This window comes from Poecilia reticulata, linkage group LG8, assembly GCF_000633615.1.
Source record: "Poecilia reticulata strain Guanapo linkage group LG8, Guppy_female_1.0+MT, whole genome shotgun sequence".
NCBI lineage: Eukaryota > Metazoa > Chordata > Actinopteri > Cyprinodontiformes > Poeciliidae > Poecilia > Poecilia reticulata.
This window is the reverse complement of record NC_024338.1, coordinates 27,003,639-27,016,109: the sequence shown is the minus strand read 5'-3', so window position 1 is coordinate 27,016,109 and position 12,471 is coordinate 27,003,639. Positions and strand designations below refer to the sequence as shown.

The window sequence follows — 12,471 nt, the reverse complement described above, 5'->3', positions numbered from 1 at the left end:
GAACCCAAACGGTTCCTCTGCAGCAGAACCGGAACCAGAACCCAAACGGTTCGTCTGCAGCAGAACCAGAACCCTTTGTCCTGCGTAGTTGGACTGAGCGTGTGCAACTCACCTGGAAACAATGTCTCTGAAACCGACACAAGAGAACCAGAAGGTTGACCCGACCCAAAACCTCATGACCCCTCATGACCTCCCCTGACCTCACCTGACCTCACCTGACCTCACCTGGCAGCACTGCTGGCCCCGCCCCCTCCGCCCCCACCGCGCTAACTGTGGGGCGGGGGGCCGATGCCGGAGCAGTCGGTGACCAGCAGCCCCACCGGCAGCGGGCTGGCCACGGTGACGGTGGCGCTGGTGGTGCCGACGGGCTCGGCGCTGGTCCGGTTGGGGGCCGGGTCGCCCTGCGGGGCGTGGGTGCCCATGTGACCCTGCAGCTGCGTGGCCGTCTTACACTGGACCCCACAGAGCTGGCAGAGCAGCACGCCGCCGGCGCCGGCCCCGCCGAAGGCCCCCCGCGCCCCGCCGCTCTCCTTCCACTCCTGGCCGTGGTGCTTCTGAGCGTGGACCCGCAGGTAGGTGAGGGTGGTGAAACCTGCAACAAAACCGGATCTTCAGAACTCTGCACAGCTTTCAACCAATCCTGAAAAGACGGGGATCTGGAGCTGTCCCGAAGCCAGAACCAGGCACAAAAGGTCCAGGTGGGTCTACTTTCCGCAGCGGACTGATACACGCCTGGTTACCGAGGGATGCATGCATGAGCGTGCAGGTGAGGCTGCGTCTTACTGCGGTTGCAGAGGTGGCAGGTGTGGTGCTGCGACTGGTTGTGGACCCTCATGTGGTCAGTGATGTACGCCGCCGACAGCAGCTTCCCGCAGATGTGGCACGGCACCTTCTCCTCGTGGCGGATCAGGTGCGCACGGAGGCGGTCCCGCGTGGCAAACGCTGACGTACACGTCTGCAGGAAACACGTTAGAGATGGTGGCTGGTACCGGTTGTCATGACGGTACCGGTTGTCATGACGGTACCGGTTGTCATGACGGTACCGGTTGTCAGGTTAGTCGGGTTCTAGACCGCCTCAGCTGAACCCACCGTGCATTTGAAGGGCCTCTCGGTGGAGTGGACCTGTCGGACGTGGCTGTTGAGGTGATCCGGTCTGCGACAGACAGACGGGGAAGTGATGAACGGCAGGAGGGTTGGGTTCTGGTTCTGGAGAGGCGGTCCTACCTGGAGAAGGCCTTGGAGCAGTGCGGACAGATGTAGGGCTTCTCCACACCGCCCTGGTGCGAGCGGACGTGGTAGCTCATGCGGTCCTTCCTCTTGAAGCGCTGCTGGCAGACGGGGCAGGAGTACGGCTTCTCGTCCGAGTGGGACAGCCGGTGCCGGTTCAGGTGGTACACGTCCCGGAAGGCCTTCCCGCACGCCTCACAGGCATGGTTCTTCCTCACCTGGTTGGGAACCGGGCTGGGACTGGGATTCTGTGCGGACGGAACAAAGGAAGCCCATGTGATAAGGAAATTCAGAACCGGCATTCAGACCTTCGGAACCAGCTGACACACCTGCTCCATGGAGCCCACCACAACAATGGCCGCCTGGATGGGCTGAGGGGGCGCGGCCATGGTGACGGTTGCCGGGGCAATGGAGACGGAGAGCGGCTGGGCGTCCTGGCCGGCGAGCGGGGCGAGGGCGTCCGGGGCGCCGGCCGGGGGCAGCGGCTGGGCCGGCAGGGTGAGCTGGAGCAGGGACAGAGGGATGGCGGTCTTCTCCAGCCGGCCCGTCTTGGCGCCGTCCTCCTTGTCCCGCGCCGCGCGGTCCTTCATCTTGACGCCCGTGTGGACGGACTGGTGGCGCCGCAGGTTGTAGCTGTTCTTGAACTCCTTGTTGCAGGTGGAGCAGATGTGGGCCGGCCTGGTCGGCTTGGGCAGCGGCTTGACTGACAGGCACCACGGTTACACAGACACGGGTCAGGTTCTGAGCTCCAGAACCAGTCCCGCAGGAAGGTCCGGTCCAGATTCTGTTTCTGCTCACCTGGCAGCGGCTCCTCGCTCAGGGCGGCCGTGTCAACGGTGGACGGGGGCGTCGCGATGTGTTCTGCCGGGGGACTCTGGGCCGACCCGGTCAGGTCCGGCAGCAGCTCGGCCTGAAGCGGCGCCTCGGGTTGGGTCTGGGTCGGCTGTAAGAACATCTGGATTAATCTGCAGCTCTGCTTCCCAGAATCCTCTGCATCAGGTTAACCAATCAGGTCGCTCCAGAGGTCACATGATCTATTCAGATGGAGTCAGACTCTTATTTTGAAGAGTAGGCGTTTAGTCTCAAAGTTAGCCCCGCCCCCCAGTAGCCCTTTAGTAGTAACTGGTTGCTATGGTGATTCTCTCCTTTTCAATCAGTTATTTCTGACTCGGCAGCCTCAGAACATCCTGCTGGGTTTCCATGGTTCTGGTTCTGGTTCCAGGTCCAGTTTCTCCAGACTCAGAGGCGTCTTCCTCCTCTCTGATTTGACAGAAACCAGGAAGTCCTCCAGCAGTCAGAAAGACTGGACAGATAAAATGTCTAAACCCAGAAGGTTCTGGATGTTCTACCCGGTCAGAACCATCACCACTCTGAGCTGAATGTTCTGGGGGAAAAACCTCAAAGTGAAACTGGGATTCTGTAAAAATGGACCAGAACTGGGTCGGGGAAAGTGCAACTTCCTGTCACCCTGTTAGACTCTGGATGATGGTTCTGATAGTTCTGATGCCTGGACAGCTGAACTTTGGAGGTCCGAACAGGACCGGGTTCATCACAGGACCTGGTGGACCTCTGAAGATCCCCTGCAGATCCCCCTGACCCCTCTGTGACCCCTGACCCCCTGCACCCGGATCAACACCTACCTGGAAGAGGAAGTTGCTCCAGGAAGTGTCCATGCTGAGGGCCTGCAGAGAGGGGAGGGAGGAGGAGGGGGGCCCGGAACCCAGGGCCAAATGTTCTGGTTCCGATTATGGGGCCTGGTGGCTCCTGCTCACTGACAGCTCAGAGAGTCCAGCAGGGCTCGGTTCTGCGGTGTGCTAAGGCCCAGTGATGGTTGGTGCATTTTAATACAAACAGCTGCAGCCTGGAGGCACCGGGCAGTTGGACCGGCTCGGTTCTGTTCTGCAGTTTTATTCGGATCTTCCAGGAAGGCCTCCGCTGCAGGAGCCAAGCCTCGGTGTTTCCTGCTGCGCCTCCGCCGCTCAGCGGCGCCCCGGCCCGGCCCGGTCCGTGGCTCCGCCTCGGCGTCTGGAGGAGTTTCGGTTTTTCCCGCTCCCTCCTCCCTCCTCTTTGATCTCCTCTTCTCCCCCCTGTCGGCGCTTTAAAGGGAAAGGGTTGGGCTCGTGCTCCCTCCGCGCGGACCCCGTCTCGTGCCGTGGGTCTCCTCCTCCGACAGAAAGCAGCTCCAGCCGCTAATCCGTCCTCAGCGCCGAACGGAACCTCTCCGCAGCGGTCGGTCAGGAACAGAGACGGGCCGGCCGGTCCGGACGGGCTGGCCGAACTCCGGGCTGTAATGGAGTCCGGTTCGAGGCTTTATCCCTCGAGCATCTTAAAGGTAACGATTCGCGCAGGTGCAACAGCTGGACGGAGCGTGACGTGGGCGCCTGGTCGCGCGGCTCGCCGAACTCCATACAGGAAAAACCCAATTCTAGGTTCTGGTTCTGTTTGGACCAGAGAGCGTTCAGCAGGTCCGTCCGGAACCAGTCCGATTCTTTTACTGAGCAGCTTTTTGATCTTTGTTCTTGTAGTTTCAGGTTTTCAAGAAAACTACAAATAAAAAATAAACCACTTCCTGTTTTCCTCCGAGCGCGAGACAAATATAGCCGGTTCCGGTGACCCGTAATCCCTGGCGGGCGGTTCGGAGGGTCCAGAGGCTGAGTGGTGATGAGCTGCTGATGACCGAACCGGGTCCTGGCTGGCTCTGGAGGCCTGCTGGGTCCAGAACCCGTCTTGGTTCTGATCAGGTGATTCCTTCTCGGACCTCTCCATGGCAACGCTCTGGCAGCATCCGGTTGCCTGGCGACGCAGCATCCAGCAGTCTGTTTTGGACCGGTTCTGTTGGGAGGCGCTGATTCTTGTAGTCAGACTGGATCAGAACCACCTGGACCTTCTGCATCTATTTGGACCTTCAGAACCGCTGTGCTTAACCAAGGCAGAACAGGTTCTGGACCTGCTGGGTTCTGGTTCTGATCCAGTAGAATCTTTGAGGAACAGGGTCGAGAGTTCTGCTGGTTCTGGTCCGGCTGAGCGGGTCCACTTCCAGGACCATTTCATGTTGAGATTCTAAGTATTTTTATTTAGAGGAAAATGATGTTGGAGCGGTTCTGGTTCTGGTTCCGGTCGTTGTATTTTCTGTTTCACTGAAACCAGAACCAGGAATCATACAGACAAAGTTCTGAATAATGAACAGAACCGGGTCAGAACCAGCTGCAGCAAAACTTTATTCTCATTTCACATCAAATAATAAAAAAGTAAAGAAGCAGATTCCCAGATTCCCAGATTCCCAGATTCCCAGAATTCCTATGAAAACAAAGAGCATCAGACACGACCCGGTCCAATAGAACCCAGAACCCACCTCCAGAACCTCTTCCTGGAGAAACGGTGAGTTTCCACATGTTATTGGACCTTATCAATAATAATAAATTACATCACAATAAAAGCTCCAGAACCCGGCCCGGTTCTACGCGTCCGGAACCGGCCCGGTTCTACGCGTCCGGAACCGGCCCGGTTCCTGGACACCAAATACTGAACATTTCATCACAACATCAATGGAATCGGAGCGGAAAGCCGACCGGAACCAGAACGGGGCCCGGTTTGACCCGGATGAGTTCAGGAGGAATGAAGTTCTGTTGATTCTGCTGAGGTTCTGTGGGCCAGAGCCCGGCGGTTCTGGACTCAGCAGAACCTCCAGAACAAGTCTGGCCCGGGTCGACAGGTCCACCAGAACCAGAGAACCCAGTCTGGATGTGCTGGTTCTGCCTGAGCTGGACACCCGACCCGGATCACATGATCAGAGCCGGATCAGAACCGGATCAGAACCGGGCCAGTCCAGGGATTATGGGATGTTTTGTCTCTAATCTGTAATATTTGCTGGAATATTTGTGATTTTGTGAAATTTGGTCATGAATGAGGCGTTTCAATCGGGCCGGACCAGAACCGGTACCGAGTCTGTCGGGCCGCTCAGAGCCTCTTGGCGCGCTCGGCGGCGTCCAGGGCGGCCATGTTCTGGGAGGCGGTGACCAGGTGGAGAACGCTGATGGCCGCCTTCAGGAGGGAGACGGCGCCGCAGAGAGCGAGGAGGGGGCGGAGCCAACCTGCAGAGAGGGGGGCGGGGTTAAAGTGGGTCGGTCCGGTTCTGAGTCTGACCCAGAACCGCAGCAGCAGGAAGCGGGTCGCTTTAATTTGAGCTCCAAACGAAGAAAACGTTCTGAGACTATGGAGGGATTACAGAACCCAGATGAATAATCCAGACACACTCGGAGGTGGCAGCGTCATGCTGCGGGCCTACCTGCCGGGTTCTGGATGTGATGCAGGATGTAGAGCAGGCAGAAGAAGAGTTCGTTCCCAGCGCACATCACGAACAGAACCGGCTGAAACAGAACCAGAACCAGCTGAAACTGACTGTAACCATGACTCATGAGAGCTGGAGCGGCCCGGTCCGGTTCTGGGAGCGGCCCGGTCCGGTTCTGGGAGCGGCCCGGTCCGGTTCTGACCTTGGAGGTGTAGTAGAGCCGGAGGATCGGGTTCCCAGAGAGGTCGATGGTCTTGTGGCTTCCTGAGCCTTTCACCGTGGAGCTGAGGAGGAAGGAGACTGCAGTCAGCAGAACCAGAACCGGGCCGGTTCCGGTCCAGTCCGGCCCAGCGGCAGCAGACTCACCTGTGCAGGTGCAGCCAGTGGCTGGCGATGTCCAGGCTCATGCTGAGCTGGAAGAGGAAGGCGTAGGAGGGGTAGAGCAGCGCCAGGTTGACCAGCAGACACATGGTGGCGCAGCGGTCCGTCAGCATGTCCATCATGGCGCCAAACTTGGTGGCTGGAAGCAAACCACCCAGAGGTCAGAGGTCACAGAGGGCACGCCCGGGTTCCCGGAGGCGGCGCGTACCCTGGTCCAGCGCCCGCGCGGCGTGGCCGTCGAAGGCGTCCAGCAGCGCACTCAGCAGGTAGCAGAAGACGGCCGGCCACGGACTGCTGGGCATCAGGTAGAAGGACAGCAGCGCCAGAACCACACGGGCGTAACCTGCACACAGACAGAACCAGAACCAGAACCTGTCTGACCCGCTGCTGCACCACAACATCTGGACCGGTTCTGATCAGACAGAACTAGGTCCACTTACAGCTGTCATAGCTGCAAGCCACACTTCTCAGTTTTTTATTAACAGAAGAAATGTTCGGATCCAGAAGTTCTTTCCTCTTCGGTTCTGATCCACTTGGCTTCTTTCACATAAAACCCAATGGAAGAATAAAGACGGTTAGAATGGAGAACATCAGAACCAGCATGGGTTTGGACCAGGTGGTACAGAACCACCACCACGCTGAAGAACGGACCGTGTCGCCCAGATTATTGATCTGAATAAGCGGATCAATAACAACAGTTTAAAGCCACTTCCGAGACTTCAGTTAAAACATACAAGACCTCCAAATGTTATTTCAACCAACTAAAAACAGAATAAAAATAAGTCCGATTATTTTTAGCGACTCTTTGGGTTCTTTAAGATTCGACTCCAGAAGTCATTATAGCAACAGAACCGGGTCAGAACCACAGATTCTTTAAATTTGTCATTTTTTCAATTGAGTCTGGTCTGAGCGGCGCCGCCATGATGGATAATGCTAAGCTAAATTGATGGAGGAAAAAACTCACCGATTAAATTCGGAACAAAGAGGAAAATATTTTCCTGGGTCATCGTGGAGTTCGGTCCCGGATCTTGATCCGAACCTGCCGCGTGTCTGGGTGGGTTCCGCGATGAGACCTGCTGCTGACAGTTCGGTTCGGCTGGAAGGACGGAAGCTGGTACATCCGGTGCGTGCTTTCAGAATAAAGGTCGCTCCGTGGGCGGTTCTGATCCAGGGACGGATTCATCTTAGTAAACCGAACCTTGAGTTTCCTGAAGACTTTAATCCAGGGGCGTGTTCCGGTTCAGTCCCTGGTGGCGGGAACTTCCTCCTCAGCAGGTCAAAGTTCAGCAGGTTCTGCAGTCATTTGATCCAAACCAAGCAGGATCATACCGGCGCTTTAAATGCAAACTTTCATTTTCTGAGGACTAAAATAAAATTTAAAAAATGTTGATTTACAAAAATAAACGAAATAATGAACTTTTATTTTGAGCACTGCGTTCTGCTTTGTATGTGTTCATAATACCAGGAGGAACGTTGATTCTGTAGACTGTGCGCCTCTAAATTCAGATTTCTCATCAATTGAATCTTCCTCGGTCAGAAGGAAAAGGTCAACTACACTGGTGCAGCTTAGAAGGTTTGACAGAATAATAGCAGGAACATGGGAGATGATGGTACAGATGATGAGGTGGAGATGGGAACCATGTGGTTGTGTTTGGTTTTGTATGAAGAAACAATAAAGGTGCATATTAATATCCATGAGGGCAGGGGCGGAGCCAGAGGGGGGGCCAGTGCCCCCCTGTCATCTGATTGGCCCCCTGATGATTGACATGTAACAGCACCAGGTTATTCCTGTACATTATTTATAATCATTCTAAGTCAACCTAATATCTAAAGAAGAAAAACAATAAATATATGAAAATAAAATGTATAAAACTTGATAAAAGTCCATGTGACATAAATAAATAGATTTTCATCACCAGCCTCCATAACAACAAGCTGATCTTCTTCTCCTGATGTTTCAGTTGCTGCTGTGGTGAAACTCAAAGCCTAAAGCCCTTCATACCTGGTGGTGATGGTGAAACACCAATAAGTTATTTATTGATCCTCCACAAAGAGAAAAACCTGAAGAGAAACCACGATGTTCTCTGTGCGTAAAGTGAAACTGTCTGAGCACCAAGTGGTCAGCTGACTGGACAGAAACCAGTGAACTGCTCTCTGTTCTCATCAAGACGAGGTGAGGAGGGAATCTGACATGTTAACTCAGTTTCTACTGGTTTGGTTTTTAACACCATTAACTCAGCAGTGTAACTATATATTGTATGTTTGTCGCCTCATGTGTGATTAACTGGAGCGTTTATTGCTCTGCGCTGGTTTCTAACGGATCTTTAATTTCTTTCCTCTCTCAACAATCAGCTGCTATTCCTCTATTTAAACTACAATAAGTAGATCATAACTTTCTCTTTAGCTTTTCTCTGTTTGCTGCAAACTCATTAAATATAAACTCATTAGAAGCCGAACCTCCATCAGGCAAACAGTTCTGGTCCGACCCGAAATATTGTTACCTGTCAAAACATACTAACATAGACTATTTAGCCGCATCTTTATGCGGTATAGTTAATGTTCACCTAATTGAATCCAGATCCCATCACACATAAAGCAGATAAATGCATTTAACTTTTTCTCCGTAGTGACACAAACTGTGGCTCCAATAACTTATAACAAATGAAATTAAGCGACTCCAGTTAAATTACATCACTTCACCCGCTGGGGTCTGAACGCTCAGCTTCACAAATTCTTCCTGGTCGCATCTGAACCTGCGCTGGTTTATCGGATTTGTCTGAACCAAACCGAACAATTGAACTCTGCGAGATTTTTCCTTTTTTTTTTTTAACCCTGTCCGCAGTTCGGACGTGCGTTTTTGCCAACTTTAAAAGTCTGGCTCCACCACTAATAGTGGGTGCTCTCATGGTGCATGATGAATCCATTGATTATTCTTACAGCAGACAGCCGCTCCTCTCTTGAGGGTACTGCGGACCCCCGCTAAATCTTTTAGGGGTAGCAGTACCTTGCCGTACCCCCTTACTGACACCCCTGTACATAGATGAGGATAAATATATAAACCACCACTTACTCCATACCAGTAAGTGGCGGTAATGCTACTAACAGTTTGTTGCCAACCGCYATAAAATCGACAAGAAGAAGAAGAAGAAGTAGCCAGACCGCTTCGCATGATGGACCCGACAGCTTTGTCCTCCAGGTAAGGGGCTCTTACTGCAACAAACCCACCGAGTTGATGGACAGCAGCCATCGTGTCTCCATCCGGTTCCCCAACTTCCAGACCATCAGCTCCTGCTGATCAGCTTGGAAAGCGTTTCTATGACGTCACCATTTATCTCGTCAGATTTTCTGTTTTTGGAGCAGGTGAGCGGTAGAGGAGGGAAACTTTCATCCTCCGTGGCTCCAGGGTTCAGTGTAATCGTGACGTCCTACCAGTAAGGCGGTTATGTTCTCCGAAGCTAGCTGGTTCTGGATGCTAACGGAGCTAGCAGCATGTGCCCCCTTACGTTTAGTCTTAAACATTTTCCTTTGTCAGACTTTCAGGTACATCAACCAGATTACCGAATCCACAGCATGCAAAACGAAGACAAAAAGGCAGCTTCGTGTCGCGCAGCGCCATCTGCCACCACCCTGGACTTTTTCAGTGCTAGCGATAGCTTTAGACCAGTGTTTTTCAACCACTGGGCCGCGGAACACTAGTGGACCGTGAGTGATCGTCAGGTGTGCCGTGGAAATTATCCAATTTCACCTCCCGTATTTTCCGGACTATAAGCTGCTGCTTCTTTCCTGTGGATTCTTGTTCAACCACCAGGGGGCTCTCTAGCAGGAAGTGAATCATTGGAAGTCAAAATTGGAAATCAAAGAAGAACGCGCTAATTTTTATTTAGAACAAGCACATGCTAGCAAAAAATTTGAAGGTACGGTTATTTACTGTTAGGTTCCGTATTTTCAGCTCACAGTCCGGAAAATACGACAATTGGTCTTAAAAGATTTGTTTTGTAAACGAATTAATTATCTGCAAATAATGCCGTCTTTGAATGTCTGCTGTAGTGACTAGCGGCGTAATCATGTAATTTTCTTACCACTAGGTGGCAGCAGGTACAGAGCATTTTACATTAAAACAAGAGAATTAGTGATGCATCACACACCACAGTGTTGTTTCACTGTTCAGGTGTGTTTCTGAAGTGGACATGTTTAGTGCAATTTGAAATAAATGTAAAATGTGATAAAAATACATTTTTGTGTTTGATTCCTATTCAAGACACTTTGATAAGAATGACTATAAATGTAATATAGGCGGCTACAGAGGATCTTTGGTTGGTTGGTGATGTTTCAATGAAAACAATGAACCTCGGCTCAAAATGGTTGAAACACAGATTTAGAGGATGAAGCCCATCCGACATGGACCTTTAGCTCAGCTGCAGCTTTACGCTCATGAATCATTTGTTTTAAATGTGACTTTTCCCGCCACCAAGTGACTTAACAGGGATTTCAAAATAAAACAGCTTCCGTTTTTGTTCTTTTATTTGTCCAAAAGTATTTTATGTTTCTTACAGCTCATTCTGCATTTCACACATCGTCCTCCTCACAGCGCCTCCTGCTGGTCGCCATCATCACAGCAGCGGGGAGCCGTGCTCAGGTTTCCACGGAGCTGCACCACAAAACATGGATTCAAACCAAGTCAGCAGCAGGCTCTGAACATTGAACAACTTTAATAAAGTTATGATGTGAGATGGTCCCTGGGTCTCCAGAATGAGCTGGTTATGAAGAAATGCTGCTGGAACTCAGAAATGTTTTCTACTAAAATGAATGAAACCTGATTGTGGATTCAAGTAAAACACCTGGATGTTGGTTCAAATGACGCCTCCATCAGAACAGTGGAGAGAATAAAAGCAGCTTTTAACAGCAGAGGTGAGATAAAGACACGAGGCCTCCAGCTGCAGCGTTTCAGGATCACATTAAACTCAAGTTGGCAAAATGAAATCTCAGTTTGAAACAAGAAGTCCAGTTCATCCATGGAGGCCAGCAGATTCTGACTCCCGACATCCACACAGCGTCTTTCTGTCCAATGTGTCCATTTGTCCCTTCAGCCAAGTCAACATTTGCACAAACACCAAAACAAAGAAAAGGAAAAACCGTTTCCTCTGGCATCGCTCCACATTCTTCTTCTCTCAGTGCAAATGAGGTAGACGTGACACGTGGAGACGGCGGACGGCTCTGTGCAAAAAACTCCGACCATGAGGAGTCTGTGGGAAACGGCTGCTACGGAGGCCCAGAGGGGCAAAAACGGCCGGAGGCAAAAAATAATCCTGTGGATAAACTGACCAAAGATCTACAGCAATACATAAATCATCTGATTCCAGATGGTCTCAATAATACAAGTTGTATTCATGTAAATGGCTTCATCCGTTTTTCATTATTGTTTTTACTACTTTAAATCTAAACGTTTTGTCTATTTTCAGTGATATTGCCAGAAGTTTTTGGAAAATATAAAACATCAAATATTTTATTTGCTTAAAAACAACGGTTCAGGTGCTGCAGCGGTGCGGTGGTGCAGCACAACCCAGGTATTGAGGTCTTAGTCCTCATGCCGGTGGTCACAGGTTCAATTCCCGGCCTGGTGACATTTGCTGCATGTCTTCACTCCGTTTCAGATAAAAGCCACTAGAGCCAACAAAACCTTAAGACGGTTTTAAAATGTATCTCTTCATTATGTAAATCAAAGTTTTCTCAGTTCTTTAAATATAAATCTGTGAATTTATGCAAATGTTTTTTAAACATTTTATAGGGATATTGTGTTTCAGCCTCCATTTTAATTACTTTAGAAACATTTTCTACGGGGAAAGAGAAGAAAAGGTTTAAAGAATCAGAAGTCATGTAAGTTTTATGATCCGATAAAGAAAAAATAACGTTAATGGTTTTTATCCATCATCGTTTTTTAGCACAGAACGTTTATCATCTTAGATGAGATAAAAACCTTCACTATAAAAATACGTTTCTAAACAACATGTAAAAATTTTGATTCAATTTAATTCAAATATTTGTCAATATATTATGATCCGGTTTTAACATTTAATCTTCAGGCAACAATCATTATTTTAGCTAAAATGGATGGAAAAATGAGATTATTCTGAGCTCATCCACAGGATTATCTGACCGTTAATCTCTTAGGGCTCCGTGTTTTACAGTGCTCCAGGGAAAAACTTGGACTAGACCAGGAAGGAAGAATAAAAACATGGCACAAATGTAGTGAACTCATCTAAAGTCTGTTGCACTGCAGACCCTCTGAGATCTCACAGCCAGAGGCTCCGCCCACAAGCAGAGGCTCCGCCCATAGACAGAGACCCCGCCCACAGCCAGAGGCTCCGCCCACAGCCAGAGGCTCCGCCCACAAGCAGAGGCTCCGCCCACAGCCAGAGGCTCCGCCCATAGACAGAGGCTCCGCCCTGAGACCTCATTGGGAATGCTGGGAAATGTAGTCTTCCTGGAAATATTAAATTCTTATAGTTCTATCACAGTAACATTGCAGTTATTTCCCACCTAGTGGTCAACATAGGCAATGACAGCTTAACAAATAC

At 50.8% G+C, this 12,471-nt stretch overlaps 2 protein-coding genes and 1 long non-coding RNA gene across 3 annotated transcripts; 1 reads left to right on the top strand and 2 right to left on the bottom strand.

The window, feature by feature from the left end:
* Positions 1-6: 6 nt before the first annotated feature.
* Positions 7-4,326, bottom strand: maza (MYC-associated zinc finger protein a (purine-binding transcription factor)). Its single transcript, XM_008417193.2, has 7 exons — positions 2,868-4,326; positions 2,026-2,170; positions 1,557-1,930; positions 1,225-1,475; positions 1,090-1,153; positions 784-955; positions 7-592 (listed from the first exon to the last, which is right to left on the bottom strand). The coding sequence occupies exons 1-7, from the start codon at positions 2,898-2,900 to the stop codon at positions 267-269; spliced, it is 1,365 nt and encodes a 454-aa protein (XP_008415415.1). The 5' UTR covers positions 2,901-4,326; the 3' UTR covers positions 7-266.
* A 101-nt stretch (positions 4,327-4,427) lies between these two features.
* On the bottom strand, positions 4,428-7,036 carry cdipt (CDP-diacylglycerol--inositol 3-phosphatidyltransferase (phosphatidylinositol synthase)). The gene is made up of 6 exons (XM_008417192.2): positions 6,861-7,036; positions 6,105-6,239; positions 5,882-6,035; positions 5,718-5,799; positions 5,513-5,594; positions 4,428-5,318 (listed from the first exon to the last, which is right to left on the bottom strand). The coding sequence occupies exons 1-6, from the start codon at positions 6,901-6,903 to the stop codon at positions 5,185-5,187; spliced, it is 630 nt and encodes a 209-aa protein (XP_008415414.1). The 5' UTR covers positions 6,904-7,036; the 3' UTR covers positions 4,428-5,184.
* A 150-nt stretch (positions 7,037-7,186) lies between these two features.
* LOC108166483 (uncharacterized) lies at positions 7,187-7,948 on the top strand. Its single transcript, XR_001776838.1, has 2 exons — positions 7,187-7,677; positions 7,858-7,948. It is a non-coding gene; the product is annotated as an uncharacterized LOC108166483 (long non-coding RNA).
* The last annotated feature ends 4,523 nt before the right edge of the window (positions 7,949-12,471 follow it).